The sequence below is a fragment of the Phascolarctos cinereus genome, unplaced genomic scaffold (assembly GCF_003287225.1).
Source record: "Phascolarctos cinereus isolate Bilbo 61053 unplaced genomic scaffold, phaCin_HiC Scaffold_5;HRSCAF=322, whole genome shotgun sequence".
Classification (NCBI taxonomy): Eukaryota; Metazoa; Chordata; class Mammalia; order Diprotodontia; family Phascolarctidae; genus Phascolarctos; species Phascolarctos cinereus.
In genome coordinates, this window is record NW_027555958.1 from 276,471,231 (window position 1) to 276,488,433 (window position 17,203).

The following is a 17,203-nucleotide window of genomic DNA, read 5'->3' on the forward strand; positions in this document are numbered from 1 at the left end:
AATTTATTTCACAAAGTTGTAGTATGGAAGATATCTTGTCTTTAATATTGTAGAAGGCAGAATGGACAAATTTATAAAGTTGAAAAAGAGGACATATAAGATTGCCTTCTAGAAAAAAGGTTTATTGGTACATGGGACAAAATTTTTTAAAAGATATAATCATGCAAAATAATTTTTAAGTCATTCTTTCTCTTAGGTGCTTTTTTTTAAAAAAAATAAAGGTTTTTAAAAATTTAAAAATTAAATTAATGCTCATAACTAATCTGATTCTATATATAATTCCTTCCCCAACAGATCTCATAATTTAAAGGAGAGACAGCTTACAAATCGTTTTACTAAAAAAGCCTCAGACTTGTGCTATTTGTCTCTTTATGTTTAATAGTCTTAGCAAATGAGAAGATGTATGGGTACTAAGTTTTTCATCTTAAATTGTTTTCTAGACTAATAGAAATGGCAAGGGAAGAAGAAAAATTGGAGATCTTGGATGCAGATTTGATCACTATGTGGTAGATATGAAGCCTTTTGTTCTAAAATTACCCCATAAGTCAGGTAAGACTGTTCAGTTATTTTTTATGTGAAGATACCTTGTTTGTGTTTTGAATTTCATTTAGGAGGGCAGCATGGTTCAGTGGAAAGACCTGAATTCAAATCCTGGCTTTACTACTTCTTACCTGTGTGACCTTGGGCAAATTCATTTAATCTGTCTGGTCCTCAGGTTCTGCTTCAGTAAACTGAGAGGGTTGGATTAAATGACCTCTAGCTTTCTTCCAATTCTAAGTCTATGATCATTTGATCTTTGATCTTATAATTAATTCTTCTTAGACAATTAAGTAAGTTGTCTCTCTTAGGCTGTTGTAACTTGATTCTGGCAAATTTTGGTTGAACCGAATTATTTTCAAAGTTGAAAGAAAGCTATTTTTTCCTCATCAAATAAGAACAGAGCTGTCCAGTAATATTTTTAATACCTTTCATCTGAGGCTAACATAAGCATATTTTGTATTCTACCTTGTATCAAGATAAATAAAAAGGGACCTCAGTGCAATAATATATACTGTTACAAATGAAGCAGTTTTATAACAAAGTCCTTTTGGTACTTTGACACCTTAGTAGAGGAACATAGTGTGCTTTTCATTTTCAACTGGTAGTTGAAGATAAAAGGAGACCCTAAACAAAATTAAATATTTAGCATAATAAATCTTCAGGGTCTTCAACATTTTCTTTCTGCATCTTTTTTCTTCCTAGGGTGTAATTGTCTCCTATATCAGCATAAAATGCTCTTTTCTAAACTATATAATCACAAAAAGAAATGATCTCATAATAATTTATTTTCATTTATTGAGTGATTAAACCTTATTATGAATTAGTTTCTGCCAGTATATTAGTTATCTCAAGAAAATATTTGCATGTTAGGCCTTTTGCTTCTAGTTGTGTAATGAAGTTTTTACTCTTCTTAAAGGAATTTCAAGCATAGTAAGAAATAAAGATATCAGCTATAAGGGAGCTATTTCTTCCACCATGAAAAAAAATACTTAAAACACAAAAGACTCTCAGTAAGCATTAACACATATTTAAAACATAAATTATGACCTATTATCTCTTTTTAATCTTCTTGTGGGATAGCTGAACAGATACTTCACATTTACTTCATATCTGAACTGCAGCTCAAGGTCTATATCTTCTGAGCAGCCAGTCATGCATAGCTCATCCAGAATTCTGGTGGCAATCATTTTCTTCTTTGGGAAGGGGATAATTGCAGGGAATACCTCTCACAGTTCAGTGACTCTGGAGCTCTTTAGTTCATGAGGTTGGCTGCCAAGGCTAGAAACATCCATTTCTCAGAATTATTGTTTGGTTGCCTGTGCTCAGGGAAAAGAACATAAAGCAGATGAGGTAGTTAGGGACTTGAGGTCCAATATTAGGCTTATCTAGACAAGCATGTATTCTCACTGCATTGTGCTCATATCTACCAAGCTACTGCTGGAGATAGGGAGGAAGAGTGAAAAGGGAAAAAAATCCTTCCCGTCATCTCCTTCCACCATCAGGAAATTGAAAGGTGAGTGGGAAGCATTCCAAACGACACGTGTAAAATCGAGGAAGATGAAAAGTAGAGGCAGAGGCTCCTTTTAAAGCCCAATGAGTGAACAGCTCTTTCTGGCTCAGTCACCAATCATCTTCAACACATCCTTGTTGTCATGGGGACCAAGAGACTATCCAGAAATCTCTGATCATGCATGTCCTTTAGTAGGGGGCCAGACTACATATGTCATTGGAAGAGGCTCAGCTCCATGGGAAGTACTCCAGTCTAAATTGTTGCTATAGGTAAATTTAGTTGGGGAAGGGGGTGGTGTAGTCCTCTATGGAATGGGAAAAACACTTTTTAAATGCTTATGTAGGCTAAGCTGGGGAAAGAAATAGAAAATTGAGACAATATCTGCCCTCAAGGAGCTCACATTCTTTTGGAGGGTGACAACATGTAAAGGAGGGCTTGTGTTCATGGGCAAGGAGATGTGAGGATTGGGTTGGGCCAAGAAGAATCTCACTTGGGGTATGAGGAGAGGAAGTAAAATCTATCTCCTATTTTGACTAATCTTGAACTTTTTGAGTGATATCTTTTATTTTTGTATCACCTGTATTTCCAACTCCTTTCTTCCTCTCAGAGAGACATCTTTCATAACAAAGAATAAAATAAAAGGAGCTAACCAGAGTATCAATGGAGTCTGATATTACACACAGTGTTTGACACCTGTGGTCCTTCCAATCTCTGCAAAGAAGAAGGGGAGAGATATGTTTTTTAGAGCCAAGCTTGATTATTATAATTTCACAGCTTTTAGTTTCCGTAGTTTTCTTGTTCTTTCCTTCTACACAGTGGTAGTCATTGGATATAGCATTTGCCTGCTTTTGCTTACTTCACTTTCTATCAGTTCATAATAGTCCTTGCATACTTCTCTGTATTCATTATTATCATTTTTTATAGTAAAGTAATATTCCATTATAATCGTGTGCTATAATTTATTTAGTCATTCCCCAAGAGATGGACATCTGCTTTGTGTTGAGTTTTCTGCTATTATAAAAAGTTCTGCTTTAAATATTTTGGTGTTTATAAGGTCTTCCTTTTTGTCATTGATCTTGTGATTTTAATGTAGCAGTTGACTCTGTTGGTCAAAAGCTATGAACATATTAGTTACTTTCTTAGCATAATTCCAAAGTGTTTTAGAGAATAGTTTTTTAATTATTCTTGTTAAGTAGCTCTGTAGAATAGTGGGTAAAACTGGCCTTAGGGTTAGGAAGCCTTGGGTTCAGGTCCCATCTTTGACATACTTGGCTGTATGACCCTGGGCAAATCACTTAACCTTTCAGTGCTCTAAGCCGTTGTCTCAGACTTTAAATTGAAAAGAAGGTGATAATCTACATTGGAAGTTTCCTTACTTTGAATTCCCTCCACTGATTAAATCACAGGTGTGGCTCCTCCTCCTCCTCCTCCTCCCCCCTCTTCCTTTCCCATTCTTACAGTCAGGGGCTAAGCTCAGTAGTTTCATCCAGCTGGAGTAAGAGTACTGTTAGTACCCTTGGGGAAAAGCCCTACTTGCCCACCTTATTTATGGTTCTGATAAGTATTGTATTTTTACTCTTTGTCGTCTCTTTTCACGTGTTGTAGATTTTGTGTGTGTGTGTGTGTATGCACACATATATGTGTATGTATATATATATTTACACACATACACAGAAACACAGATATGTGAATGATATATATATATACATATATATATATAAAATTATATATAATACATATATACACACACAATACACACACATATATTTTAACTGTTCTTCTTATTTCACCAGTTTTGGTACTCCCTCCATTGACCTTACTACTTTTGCTAATTTTATCTAGGGATAAAATGTGTTATATCTTTGTTAAAAAGGGTATTAGAGGCTGTGTACTATAATGGTGAGAGTACTGGATTTAGAGTCTGGAGAGAACTGGCCTCTAATTCCTCACTAATTCTAGTGATTACTTAGGAGACTAAGGTTGGTGAAGGGCTTAACCTTTCTGAGCTCCATACAGTTTTCTTGAAATATGGGGATGCTAACTAACATCTATAGTACCCACCATGCAGGTTTGTTAGAAACAGATGATATAATACATGTAAAGCTCTTTTCAAACTTTAAATCTCATATATGTGTACATAAAATATATATATATATATATAATATGTATATTTATGTACACATATTAATCATTACAGTATTGTTGCTGTAATTTATCAATTAAATAAAAAGTTTAAACTGATCATTTTGAGAAAACAGTATTGAGGGCTGATCTTGGATCAGCCTGTCTCTGATACATGCTGTGTGGCCATATTGTCAGTGCCCTAGGCAGTTTTTTAAGGCTATAAGTTACATATTATTAGTTGATCTGCATTAATGAAGGGAGTTTCCATACCAGGAGATATCTCTACTGATACAACGATAGACATGGACTCCAACTTCCCACCTATTCAAATTATTTCTACTTATATAATTTTTATATGAAATATGCCAAATTTCTATTATTCCTGCTTGAAATGTAAGTAAGTGATTTATTTAGACTTGTATAATTTATAAACCAAAAGTTAAGTTTTTCAGAAACATGATTCATTCCTATGCTAGTAATGACATTTGCAAAGTGGTAAATCCAGTACTAATACATTTTATAGGCAAAACAAATAAACCTGACCTTTATAAACCCAAGGGATTTAAGGCAGAATTATGATTTTGTTAGAGATATAATCTTCAAATTTAATTTGATTGATGATAGATAAATGTTAAAATATAGTTTTATGAGAACTAAAAATGCTATTGCACATCAAAATAGTTTAACCAATGGATGTGGATTAGATAGTGCAGTATTTTTAAAGTAGATTTTTAAAAGGATAATTGTTTTATGGAATTATCTGTAAGTAATACTCAGTTATTTTCAGGAATATTAATAGTAAACCCTCTGAAGAAGATAAAAATCTCTGGTAATTGTTCCTTTTAATGGATAAAAGTTTTGAAATTTATTTTCCCAGTAAGTTTTTAAAAAGCTAAATAATTATTCAGTGATTGTATTTTATCTTCTTCTAGATTTGTACAGCCGGAATTACAGAAGGATTTCTACAGTATGACTTTTGAAATGGATTTATTTCTCTATTTTTAGAGAGGTCCTTACATTACCTTTCACTAGCAAAAATTAATTTATATTTGTCAAATTCTTTTTTTCCTGAAATTTTTTTTGTAAAACTTTTCATAATAGTTAAGAAAGTTACATTTATGGATAAAGACAATTCATTTCAACAAAAAATTTATTTAAGTACCTACTATAAGTACCATGTTAGATACTGGAGCTACAGACCCTGTATTTTTTAGGACAAATGACATATAAAATGACATAAATCATAGGAAAATCAGAAGTACAAAGGCAAGAAGTCCAGGAAAAACTCTTCGCAGTGTATGTTTTTGTAATGCCGTCTTTTATTTTCTGGAAAGTATAGTATTAACAAGTGTTCTATTTTTCTAGAGCGACAGAGGTGTGCACTTTGGATTAAAAAACTCTGTGAACCTTCAGGAGCAGGCACAGGAATAATGGGTAGAAAGAATCGGAATCTGTATGCAAAACTATTAATTCATATGCTTAAACAAGGAGTTTTAGAAGGTCCTTTTACATGCCGACCTGAACCAGGGGCATTGAGACTTTACCGTCTTACATGGTAGGTATCATCCAAATGTGGTATTTATTTTATTTCTTTAGAAGGGATTACTAGCACATCATTTGCAGAGTATTCTAAACTGGCTTTTGGTAAAATAAAGGCAAAATGGTTTAATTATTGAATTAGGTTATTTAGGACTTTGGGGTTTTATTAACACTCCCTCTTTTAGAAAATAAGGTAAAAATCTGGGGTCTAATCTTTGCCTAACAAATTGTTAGAATGTATACATATATTCACATGTATGTACATATATACACATATTTGAGAATTCAAAACTTTTATATTTACTTATATTGCTCTTCATTTTTTTTTTTTACTTTAAAGAGAAAAGGAATTTTAGAGAATAGCTTTGCAAAATGATTGTAATTTTGCTGTCTGCCTGAGAGATGGCTTCTTACCCATTTCACAGATTTAATCTTTGTTTATGATGAACAGGTGATTTTTCTTGAATAAAATTCAGCATTGTAAAAGCCTGTCATAATTCTTTCAAAATATGGCTGTTGATATATTAATTTCATCTTGTAAATCAGCTTTCAAAAAGCATATCAAATCTAATTTTGCTGAATTTTACTTTTGTAAAGTCAGCTTTTACTTTGTAACATGGACAGTGCTGTTGAATGGAATTGTAGCAGAAGACCTCTAAGTTCCTTCCAGCTCAAAATTCCATGATATTACAATGGTTGTATTTCTATAGGACAATATGGATTCTGTAGTGTCAGAGGTGCCACATTGCTAGACTGATTTACTTTCCTTTGGCAGGAAATATGACATGGTGGTGGTGGTTGTGGATTAGATTCATGGCCCTGAACCAGTTGGAAAGTTGTAGAACTTGAGTACCTGAGTACTCTATTTAGGGTGCTGAATGATGATAGTGACTGTAAGGAACAAATTCATCACATTACCTTTAACATTTCTTAATGGGGATCTTAAAATTCTTGGCAGTTGGTAAAATGTGATATAAATTTGGTATATATTTCCTTAAAAGGTTATAACTGAAATTTCATACATTGGCTTGCTGCAGATTGGGTCAGATGTCATACTTTCTTTTCTGTGTCTTTGTTATGAAAAATTAAGTTAAGATCAAGAATTTTGGGAGTAGTAGTTAGATGAGGTGATATTTAACTAGAAACTGAAATAAACATGATTATTCAGTAAATTGCCTTGATATTCTAATGTCAATAAGACTAATTCCTTGGTCTTTGGGATAGAGGTCAGGCTTTCATATACATACAGGGAGGGGGACCTCTTTGGGAGAACTGGTGTAGAAAGAATATATTGTTTTTTTGTATTAAATGGTATGTTTGATTGTTGGGTTGAATGAAAGTTGCTTAGATCTTAATGAGTAAAAAATAAAATTTTCACATTCCATTCACGGGAAAATGTGGAGTGTAAGTATACTGAACTTTACTGAAAAAAAAGTATGAAAATCAAACTTTTGTAAATTGAATCATATTTTCTCACTGATATGTTGCAATTTCAGAGCTATTTTATCTTGGTTTGTGGTAAATCTCATTTGGTAGAGGTTTCTGACACTTTAGATATGTCTGGTCCTTACTCTAAAAGCAGTTAACAATCTCTAAAGAGAATGCTCTGAATTTTAAAGGATATTCCAGAAACCCTTTTGGTAAAGCTAAGAATTTTTATATAATAGAAATAATTATATCATAATTTTAATGATTTAAAAATTTAATTGTAAATCATAGTTTTGTGTTCTTTTAAACATAAGTTCCAAGATATAGATAATATTCTTGACTTCACTTTTTAACTGAATCTTGAATATTGTATGTATTTGAAAATTAAATAATTTTTTTTCAAGGAAACCTGTTAAACCTGAAAACTGATGGAAATGATAACTGATTGAGTCATGAGAGTACATTTAAAAAATTTCTAAATTTTTTTTAATAGTCCATCTATTTTGATGAGCCAAATTTTGCAAGAGCAAAATGTTCAAATCCAGAGAGATTACCAGACTGGGTAAAGAGTGAATTGAGGCCAACTGAATATACATCAAGTGAATCATGGAGACTTTCATCTGATGAAGATGCTACATTTATGCAGTCACCAACAGTTGCACAGAGGTATGTCATAAAAATAAAACTTTTTAGTTCTGGCTACTTTTATATACTTTTTCTTTATTTAGTTCCTAACTCATTTTGATTATGTGTAACATGAAAGGTTGGAATAAATCCTGATGTCCTTTCCAGTTCTATCATCTTTCTGATTATATTTACTTATAGTGGATGCTTATTGATTACATACATATATACACATATACACATTCAATATTCCTTTACCAAAAATAACTTTTTGTATCTTTTAATGAATGATTTTGTTTTTCTGTATGACAAAAATATCACAGAATTTTGGGAAGAACAAATTTAGCATCAATTAGTCTAATTTATAATTATAATATACCTGGCAAATGATTATCTAGCCTCTACTTGAAGACCTCCAATGAGGTGGAATCTCCTACTTCACAAGGCAGCTATTAAAGCAAATAAGGTGTCACTGGTTATCAGATCTATTGGAAATACAGATTTATTAATTTATCAGGCAATTGATAGGATATTTGAACATGGTCCTACTTTTACCCTTGTGCAGGCCCTCATTACTTCATGCCTAGAATATTGTAATATCTCTCCTTGCTCCAGACTATCCTCCACTCAGCAGTCAAACTGATCTTCTGAGCTTGAAAGTCTGACCATGTCACTCCCTACCCCCAATTTTTTGATTAATTAATTACTTCACTTATTTTTAGTTTTCAACATTCATTTCCACAAGATTTTAAGTTCCAAATTTTATCCCCATCTCATCCCTCCCCCCACCCCAAGATGGCATGCATTGTCAGTGCCCCTTCCCCTCATCTGCCCTCCCTTCTGTCATACCCTCCTTCTCTTATCCCCTTCCCCTTCTGTTTTCCTGTAGGGTGGGATAGATTTCTATACTCCATTGCCTGTATATCTTATTTCCCAGGATATAAAAACATGTAAAAACAATTTTTAACATTTGTTTTTAAAGCTTTGGGTTCCAAATTCTCTCCCTTCCTCCCTCCCCACCCACCCTCATTGAGATGGCAAGCAATGTGATACAGGTTATACATATGTAGTCATGTAAAATACTTCCATAGTAGTCATGTTGTGAAAAACTAACTACATTTCCGTTAATACTATTCCACCCCGTTTATTCTATTCTCTCTTTTGACCCTGTCCCTTCTCAGAAGTGTTTGCTTCTGATTACCCCCTCCCCCAATCTGTCCTCCCTTCTATGATCCCCCTGCTCTCTTATCCCCTTCCCCCTATTTTCCTGTAGGGTAAGATAAATTTCCATACCCAATTGAGTGTGTATGTTATTCCCTCCTTAAGCCAAGTCCAGTGAGAGTAAGATTCATTCATTCCCTCTCACCTTCCATCATTTCCCCTCCACTGTAACAGCCTTTCCTTGTCTGTTTTATGTGAGATAATTTACCCCATTCTACCTCTCCCCTTCTCCTTCTCCCAGTATAATCCTCTCTCACCCCTTAATTTTATTTTTTGGATATCACCCCTTCATTTTCAATTCACCCTGTGCCTTCTATCTATCTATCTATCTATCTATCTATCTATCTATCTATCTATCTATCTATCTATCTATCTATCTATCTATATATATATATATATATATATATATATATATATATATATATATATATATATATTTCTCCCCTCCAACTACCCTAATACTGACAAAGGCCTCACGAGTTACAAATATCATCTTTCCATTGAGGAATATAAACAGTTCAACTTTTTAAAGTCCCTTATGATTTCTCTTTCCTGTTTGCCTTTTCATATTTCCCTTGAGTCTTGTATTTGAGAGTCAGATTTTCTATTCAGCTCTGGTCTTTTCATCAAGAATGCTTGAAAGTCCTCTATTTCATTGAATGTCTATTTTTTCCCCTGAAGGATTATACTCAGTTTTGCTGGGTAGGTGATTCTTGGTTGTAATCCTATCTCCTTTGCCCTCCAGAATATCATATTCCAAGCCTTCTGGTCCCTTAATGTAGAAACTGCTAAATCTTGTGTCATCCTGATTGTGTTTCCACAATACTTGAATTGTTTCTCTCTGGCTGCCTGCAATATTTTCTCTTTGACCTGGGAACTCAGGAATTTGGCTATAACATTTCTAGGGGTTTTCCTCTGGGGATCTCTTTCAGGAGGTGATCGGTGGATTCTTTCAATTTCTATTTTACCATTTGGTTCTAGAATATCAGGGCAATTTTTCTTGAAAATTTCTTGAAAGATGATGTCTGGGCTGTTTTTTTTTTAATCATGGCTTTCAGGTAGTGCAATAATTTTTAAATTCTCTCTCCTGGATCTATTTTCCAGGTCAGTTGTTTTTCCAATGAGATATTTCACATTGTCTTCTATTTTTTCATTCTTTTGGATTTGTTTTACAGTGTCTTGATTTCTCATAAAGTTATTAGCTTTCGTCTACTCCATTCTAACTTTTAAAGGAAGTATTTTCTTCAGTGAGCTTTTGGACTTCCTTTTCCATTTGGCCAGTTCTGCTTTTGAAGGCATTCTTCTCCTCGTTGGCTTTTTGGACTCTTTTGCCGTTTGGGTTAGGCTATTTTTTAAGGTGTCATTTTCTTCAGTATTTTTTTCGGTCTCCTTTAGCAGACTGTTGAGTTGTATTTCATGATTTTCTTGCATTGCTCTCATTTCTCTTCCCAGTTTTTCCTCTACTTCTCTTACTTGCTTCTCAAAATCCTTTTTGAGCTCTTCCATGGCCTGGGACTGATTCATATTTTTCTTGGAGGCTTTGGATGTAGGAGCTCTGACTTTGTTGTCTTCTTCTGGTTGTATGTTTTGATCTTCTTTGTCACCAAAGTAAGATTCTGGTCTGACTTTTTTTTCCCACTGTTTGCTTATGATCCCATCCAATTACTTGAGTTTTAAACTCTTTGTTAAGGTAGGGGTCTCCTTCCAGTGTGGAGAATGTACTGTCCCAAGCTTCAGGGGCTTTGTACAGCTGTTTTCAGAGATGCTTGTAGGGACCTGTAAATTTTCAATTCTTTCAAGGTGGTGTGATCAAAAGTGAGGTATTTTACTCCTTTCCTGTCCTGTACTCTAGTCTATGAGTCTATGTGCCTTGGAACTGTGAGGAGGATTCCTTCTCCACCACCACTGCAAGCTTCATCACGCCAGCACTCCTCCTCATCCCAGGATCACCACCCAGAACTGTGACCCAGATCCAAGTCTGGGCAAAGCAAGAGAATCCTGCCTCAGCGCCTGCAAAGAGATCCCTGCAATCCCCCTCTGATCAGCCCTCCATCTGTGGACTGAGCTCCAGAAGCAGCCACCACCCTGGGGCTGTAGCTGGGACCAGAGCTAGGACTGAGTTTCTCTCCTGCTCTGGTCCATAGACCTTTCTGATTCACCTTCTAAGTTGTCTTTGGTGTTTGTGGGTTGAGAAGTCTGGAAACCACCACAGCTGTCTGTCGGTCAGTCCCCTGAAGCCTGCTCCAGGTTTGCTGAGGCCTGTTCTTTGTTTGCATGGTCCATGCTGAACTGTACTCCTTCACCAGACCTTTCCAGTCAACCATCCAAGTTGTCTTGGGCTGGAAATTTATTTCACTCTGTCTTTTTGTGGGTTCTACTGCTCTAGATTTGTTTAGAGCCATTTTTTAGAGGTATTTGGGGGTTTGGGGGAGAACTCAAGCAAGTCACTGCTTTTACTCCGCCATCTTGGCCCCTACCCCCAATTTGATAAACTCTATTGGTTTCCTGTCACTGCCAGGATCAAATATAGAAATCCTGTTTGCCCTTTAAAACCCTTCATAACCTGACCCCATACTACCTTTTTCTTTCACCTTACTCCTCTTCCATAAACTCTATGATCCAATTACCCTGGCCACCTTTTTGTTTTTCATACGTAATATACTCACCATCTCCTTGCTTTGGGTATTTTCAATGATTGCCCCCCAGGTCTAGAATTCTCTGTGTCTTTATTTATCTTCACCTCTTGCCTTCCTTGAAGTCAAAGCTAAAGTTTCATTTTCTGCAAGAAGCTTTTCCCAGTCTTTCTTAAATCCTAGTTCTTTCCCTTTGAGGTTATCTTGAATTTATCCTCTATGTTTTCTCCCTTATTAAACTGTGAACTCCTTGAGAACAGAAACTTTTTTTTTTTTAATGATGGGGGCTATCTCAGCACTTAGTACAGGGCTGGGCATAGTATGCGCTTCGTAAATCCTTGTTAACTTGACTGGATTAGAATCTCAAATGAAAAATGAAGTTTGAGAGTTCATATACCTCAAAGCAGTTTTATATAAAGCCACAGTCCTTGCATTATAGCTGCAATTATAATAGAGTGTTTATCTAACAGAAAGGTAAAGATGCATTTGTGATTCTATGTCATAACAAATCAATGACATAGTCTCATGTACTACAGGACTACGGAGAAAGGTATTGCAAATTATAGAGATCCAAATAATGGCAAAGTTAGTAGAAAAGGAGACCTTTATATCTGTTATATTACTAGAATACTATAGGCAAGTAATCTTGATTCTATAGCTATTAGCTTAATGGCCTAGTTATTTCAATTATGATATTAAGGTCTTTTGATTCTAATTTACCTAGAAGTTGGGTGCTTTAATATTCCTCTTCTTTGATCCCCTGTTTTGTATCTCTTTCACACAAGGAAGACATTTCAAACTTTAATATATATTCTCACTCTTTTCAAATTCCTTTCATGTAAAACATCTCATATATGCACTTCTCTATTTTGTTCTGGTCTAAAATTTTTTTCTTGTCAGAATTTATTATCATACAATTGTAACTATCATAAAAATTCCAAAGAATTGTATTAGTTAGTTCTAAGAGTCCATGGATCATGTGACAGCTGAAGAAAGGTGTCCTTATAGTCACTTATAGGATATGGTGATCTTGTTTGGGATAGCAAGTCAGTCTTATTCTGATAACTTATCAAACTCTGACATCTGCAAGTAGCATAGAATAATCCAGATCGTTCTTCTGAAGAACAGCCAAAAGATAACTAGCTATGTTCATTTTGGTAATGAGGAGCCAGATGAAAACCTTGTTTCTTGTCCAGAGGTCATACTGGGAATGCTGTGGCAAATCCCTTGTGCTTCAGAGTGGAAAATCTTTTTCATCAATGGCTACTTGATAAATTGCCAGACTTAAATTTAAGTATGAAGTGTGATTCCAAATTTGAAGGTCTTGGCACTTTAACACAGTGTTGCTGCTTGTCCAGTGATCTATAGGAAGTGAATCATATTCTTTACATACTTATTATAAGTGAAACTAGACGAAAGAAAGAAATCAAATAGAAATTAAAGGATGCTTCACAGGGTTCTCCTTGTATAGACAAATAAAGTAGCTGGTGGAATTGGTTTTATTGTGCATCCAAAGGCAATGAAAACCATCATGTTATAAAACACTTTACCTTGGATTATTGCAGTGCTCTTGATAAGCATTTGTGACCATCATAAAAATAATTGCAGTTTAACCACCAAAATCTGTTGCAGTGAAATTAGGAAGTAGAGATATTATACAAAGAACTTGACAAGGTTTCTACATTAAATCAGTACAAACTTTCCTATTTTGCAACTTCTGTGCAAAAGTGGATAAAGGGAGGGATGGTGAAAAATATGTTAGGAACATAGGTCATGAATAAATGAGAGAGGCCAAGGGCTTGCAGATGATATAAAAATCTCATTCCTAGATACCATAAACACTTTGAGGAAAATTAGGAGGCATGAATGTGATGAACACTAAATAACATAGAAAATGAAAATTAATTATAACAGATGAGAACCAATTTTTTTTAATGATGTGGGAACCCTTTTCTAATTAGTTGTCTATGTTCATCAGTTATTTAGAACAAAATTAAAATCTATATCAAACTAGAAGAATAAAAATGAGAAGAAAATATAGCTATGTATATGCTATTGAGGTAACTCCTACCTGCCCCTTTTAAATAATCTGTAGAGGTGGATTAAATTAGAAATGGATGAAAGAATGATACTAACAGAGTATCATGATTTTTTTTTTTTGGTAAGGCAGTTGGGGTTAAGTGACTTGCCCAGGGTCACACAGCTAGTCAGTGTCATATGTCTGAGACCAGATTTGAACTCAGGTCCTCCTGACTCCAAGGCCAGAGCTCCATCCATGTGCCACCTAGCTGCCCCTGTCATGATTTCTTGAGGAAATTTAACTGATGTAAATGAATGCCACCAACAGTGAAATCAAAACAACCTGGAAACCATCAGCCAGCAAATATTTGATTACTTTGCTAAGCAGAAAGAGAAAAGACAAAGACAACAATTACAGAGTATCAACTTTTTTGTAAGGTCTATGGAGGAAAATAGTGGAAGATTATGAGCACTCTTGCCTCATAAAGCAGCAAGAATGAAAGGAGTTTGCAGAATGATTAACAAGGTACTCAAACTAAGCAAAATTATCTGAGAACATCTGAGTTGAAAAGTGGAAAAGATCTGTAAATATTTTTTCATAAAACATGGTTTAGTAGTCAAAGTGTTATACTGCAGAATCCAAATTTAAATCTTTAATTTTTCAACTCACTTAATTTTTATGGACTGTGCTTTCTTCATTGATAGTAGGAAGGGGTTAGATTCAGTGACTTCTTAGGTCCTAACTTTAAAATTATGATGCCATGAACTATTTTTTTTTTCATTGCTGAGAGTAGGTCCTCAATATTTATACCCTAACCTCATCAGGTAATCATGTCCTACATGAGAAGTAGAAGCAGTACCAAAGAAAATAAAAATTAGAATAGTTGGTAGAGTAGGCTACATTTACATAGGAAAGACCTACGCTGGACCGGGTGCTACATTTCTGATAGATTCCTAGAGCTTAGTAAAGACGATGAGGATACCAAAACAAGCAAATAAGACTGTCCCTACCTTTAAAGAACTTGCACTCTTATGATGGGATATAATATAAGGGGAACTAGAAGGCAAGGCAGGGTGAGTGGGTATAGTAACAGTACAAGGGCAGGGCTACTGACAAGGAGGTAGAAAAGTCTAGGAGTCAGCTGAACTGATATTGAAGTGAGCATGGCTGGGCCCCTCAAGAAACAGCAGTATAGGCTAGGGGCTTACCACTCAGAAGAATAGACAGGATGCCTTAGCTTGGGGGAACCTTTTTAAAAAATTAAATATTACTTTTTTGCAGTTACTAAGCATTTCCCTTTCTACCATAAAAATAAAAATAAAACCCTAGTAACAAATAAGAATAATTAAGCAAATTACATATCCAAAAATATGTAACTTCTGCATATTATTGCTTTTCTGTCATGACATGACATGACATAACATTCTCCATCATTAGTCCTCTGGAATCATGATTGATCATTGCATTGATCAGAGTTTTTAAGCCCTTAAGAATTGCTTATTTTTACAGTATTGATATTATAGTATAAATTATTCTGGTTCTGCTGATTTCACTTTGCATCAGTTCATACAAATCTTCTTGGGTTTCTCTGAAAGAATCTCTTATGACTTAGGAGTATCCCGTTACATTCATTACTATTGACTTGTTCACCTTCTTTGCCATCATTACCAATATTTTATGAGACTAAAGTGCATATGCACTGGAGGAATATTTGATCAATGTATGAGAACAGGTAGATTTTTCAAATAATGTGCAGCAGACCATATCTTTGTAGTCATAAAATTTACTAAAAGCTGCATAGTATGAAGGGTCCTACTGTGCTTAGTGTTAGTTGACTATACAAAATAACCCAAAATTCATTTCATTCAGTAGAGCAAAATGATACCTTTAAGTTTTTGTCTAACAACATACTGTCTATGCATATGCCAGGTCAATGACGGTAAAAAATTGAAGTAGCTGAGCTAGCTGATTTACAAATGAAATAAATGATTTCATCTGGCTGTCTTATTCAGCATTCATTTGCCTGAATAAGAAATGGAGTAATGGTTATGAGTGGCTGGATAAGGGTAGGAGGAAGGCCTTAACTGCCCAACTGTTTTTGCCCTGGTTGTATGGGTTCTTTCATCTTCATTCTAATTACAGGTAAAGTTTGAGAAAAAACATTAGAGAAATTTTTCTTCAGATTTCACTTAATGACGTTTTTCTTTTTGAAAATAAAACCCTTTGGATGAGAAAGAAAATTATTGTGATTTGAACAAATCATTTAATTTCTTTTTTCTGGTGTTCTATTTATTGAATTGCCTTTAATGCAAAAAAGCTTGTGAGGTTTTTGGTGGTTTTAGTTGTAATTAGTAGTATTAATGATTGTAAGCCTATTAAACTGAAGTGTTATAATTGGTAGGGAAATGAGTTCTTGATTTAATCGGATTTAACATCAAGCCATGTTCTATTCAAAATAATAGAAAAGAATTTTAAGTGAATGAGATATGCATTGAAAGATAAAATCAGACAGCATTTGGAGATTATACTGAATAGATGAATATAATGAATTTCTTTTAGGAGAAAAAAAAATCTAACAAACTTAGAATAATATTTACATTTAAGGTAATTGGAGGGGATAGCGTGCTATTTTCATAAATCTAAAGATATTCAAATTGTCTTATCTGGTTAGACAAGCATAATTATTAAATTATTTATGACTTTTATTTAACATTTTTGAATCAATATTCATTAGTGCTGTTGGTTCATAGTTCTCTTTCTTTGCTTTGTCCTTCCCTGGTTTAGATATTAGGACTCTGTCTCATAAAAGGAAACTGATAGAATGCCTTTTTCCTCAGGTTTTGAGAATTGTTTATGCAGCATAGTTATAAGTTGTTCTTTAGGCATTTGATAGAGTTCACTAATTTATGACTTGTGGAGGTCCCTTAAGTCATCTCTATGTGATTAAATAGTAATATGTAATTTGGGAGAGGTCCAGTACTGTGATTTCATCAGTGTGGGGACCCCCCTGTGTGAAAACATCCTCCATCAGTGCAGATTGGAAACTTCTGAAACTTAGAGTTTAAGAAACTTGTTTAGGGTTCTGAGGGGTTAAATGTCTGCTTCATGTGCACCCATCGAATATGTGTTATACACTTCCTGAATCTAAAGCTGGCCTTCTATGTGTTATGTCATGTTGCCTTTAGTTTCTGCCACTGAGATATCTATACAAAAATGAAATAAATTTGGAGAATTAGAAAATAATTCTAATTATTTTCTAAAATAAAATAAAAGAGCTTAATTAATGTTTATTGTATTTCTTATATGGAAGTCTTTTCATGTAGAATCATGGGTTTGTGGATGATTCTTTAGAGGTCATCTTGTTCAAACCCTTTAAATGAGGATACAGGTCCAGAAAAAGTAAAATGATTTGCTGAAGGTCACATAGTAAATAGCAGTGGAAATGTTTGAATCCAGGTCTTCTGATTCTAGATTCAGTATTCTTTACATTCTACTACATCTGTGAATAAGTTTCAGGATCTATTTTAGTCAACGTTTGATAGTTCATAAATAAAATAAAATCAA

General features: G+C 34.4%; 1 protein-coding gene across 1 annotated transcript in view; it reads left to right on the forward strand.

Moving 5' to 3' along the window:
* Positions 1 to 450: 450 nt before the first annotated feature.
* CEP112 (centrosomal protein 112) overlaps positions 451 to 17,203 on the forward strand; it is a 460,933-nt gene continuing 444,180 nt past the window's right edge. Inside the window, 5 exon segments of the mRNA XM_021000956.2 lie at positions 451 to 487; positions 490 to 549; positions 5,540 to 5,707; positions 5,710 to 5,729; positions 7,635 to 7,807. Coding sequence (XP_020856615.1) covers positions 451 to 487; positions 490 to 549; positions 5,540 to 5,707; positions 5,710 to 5,729; positions 7,635 to 7,807 — 458 coding nt within the window.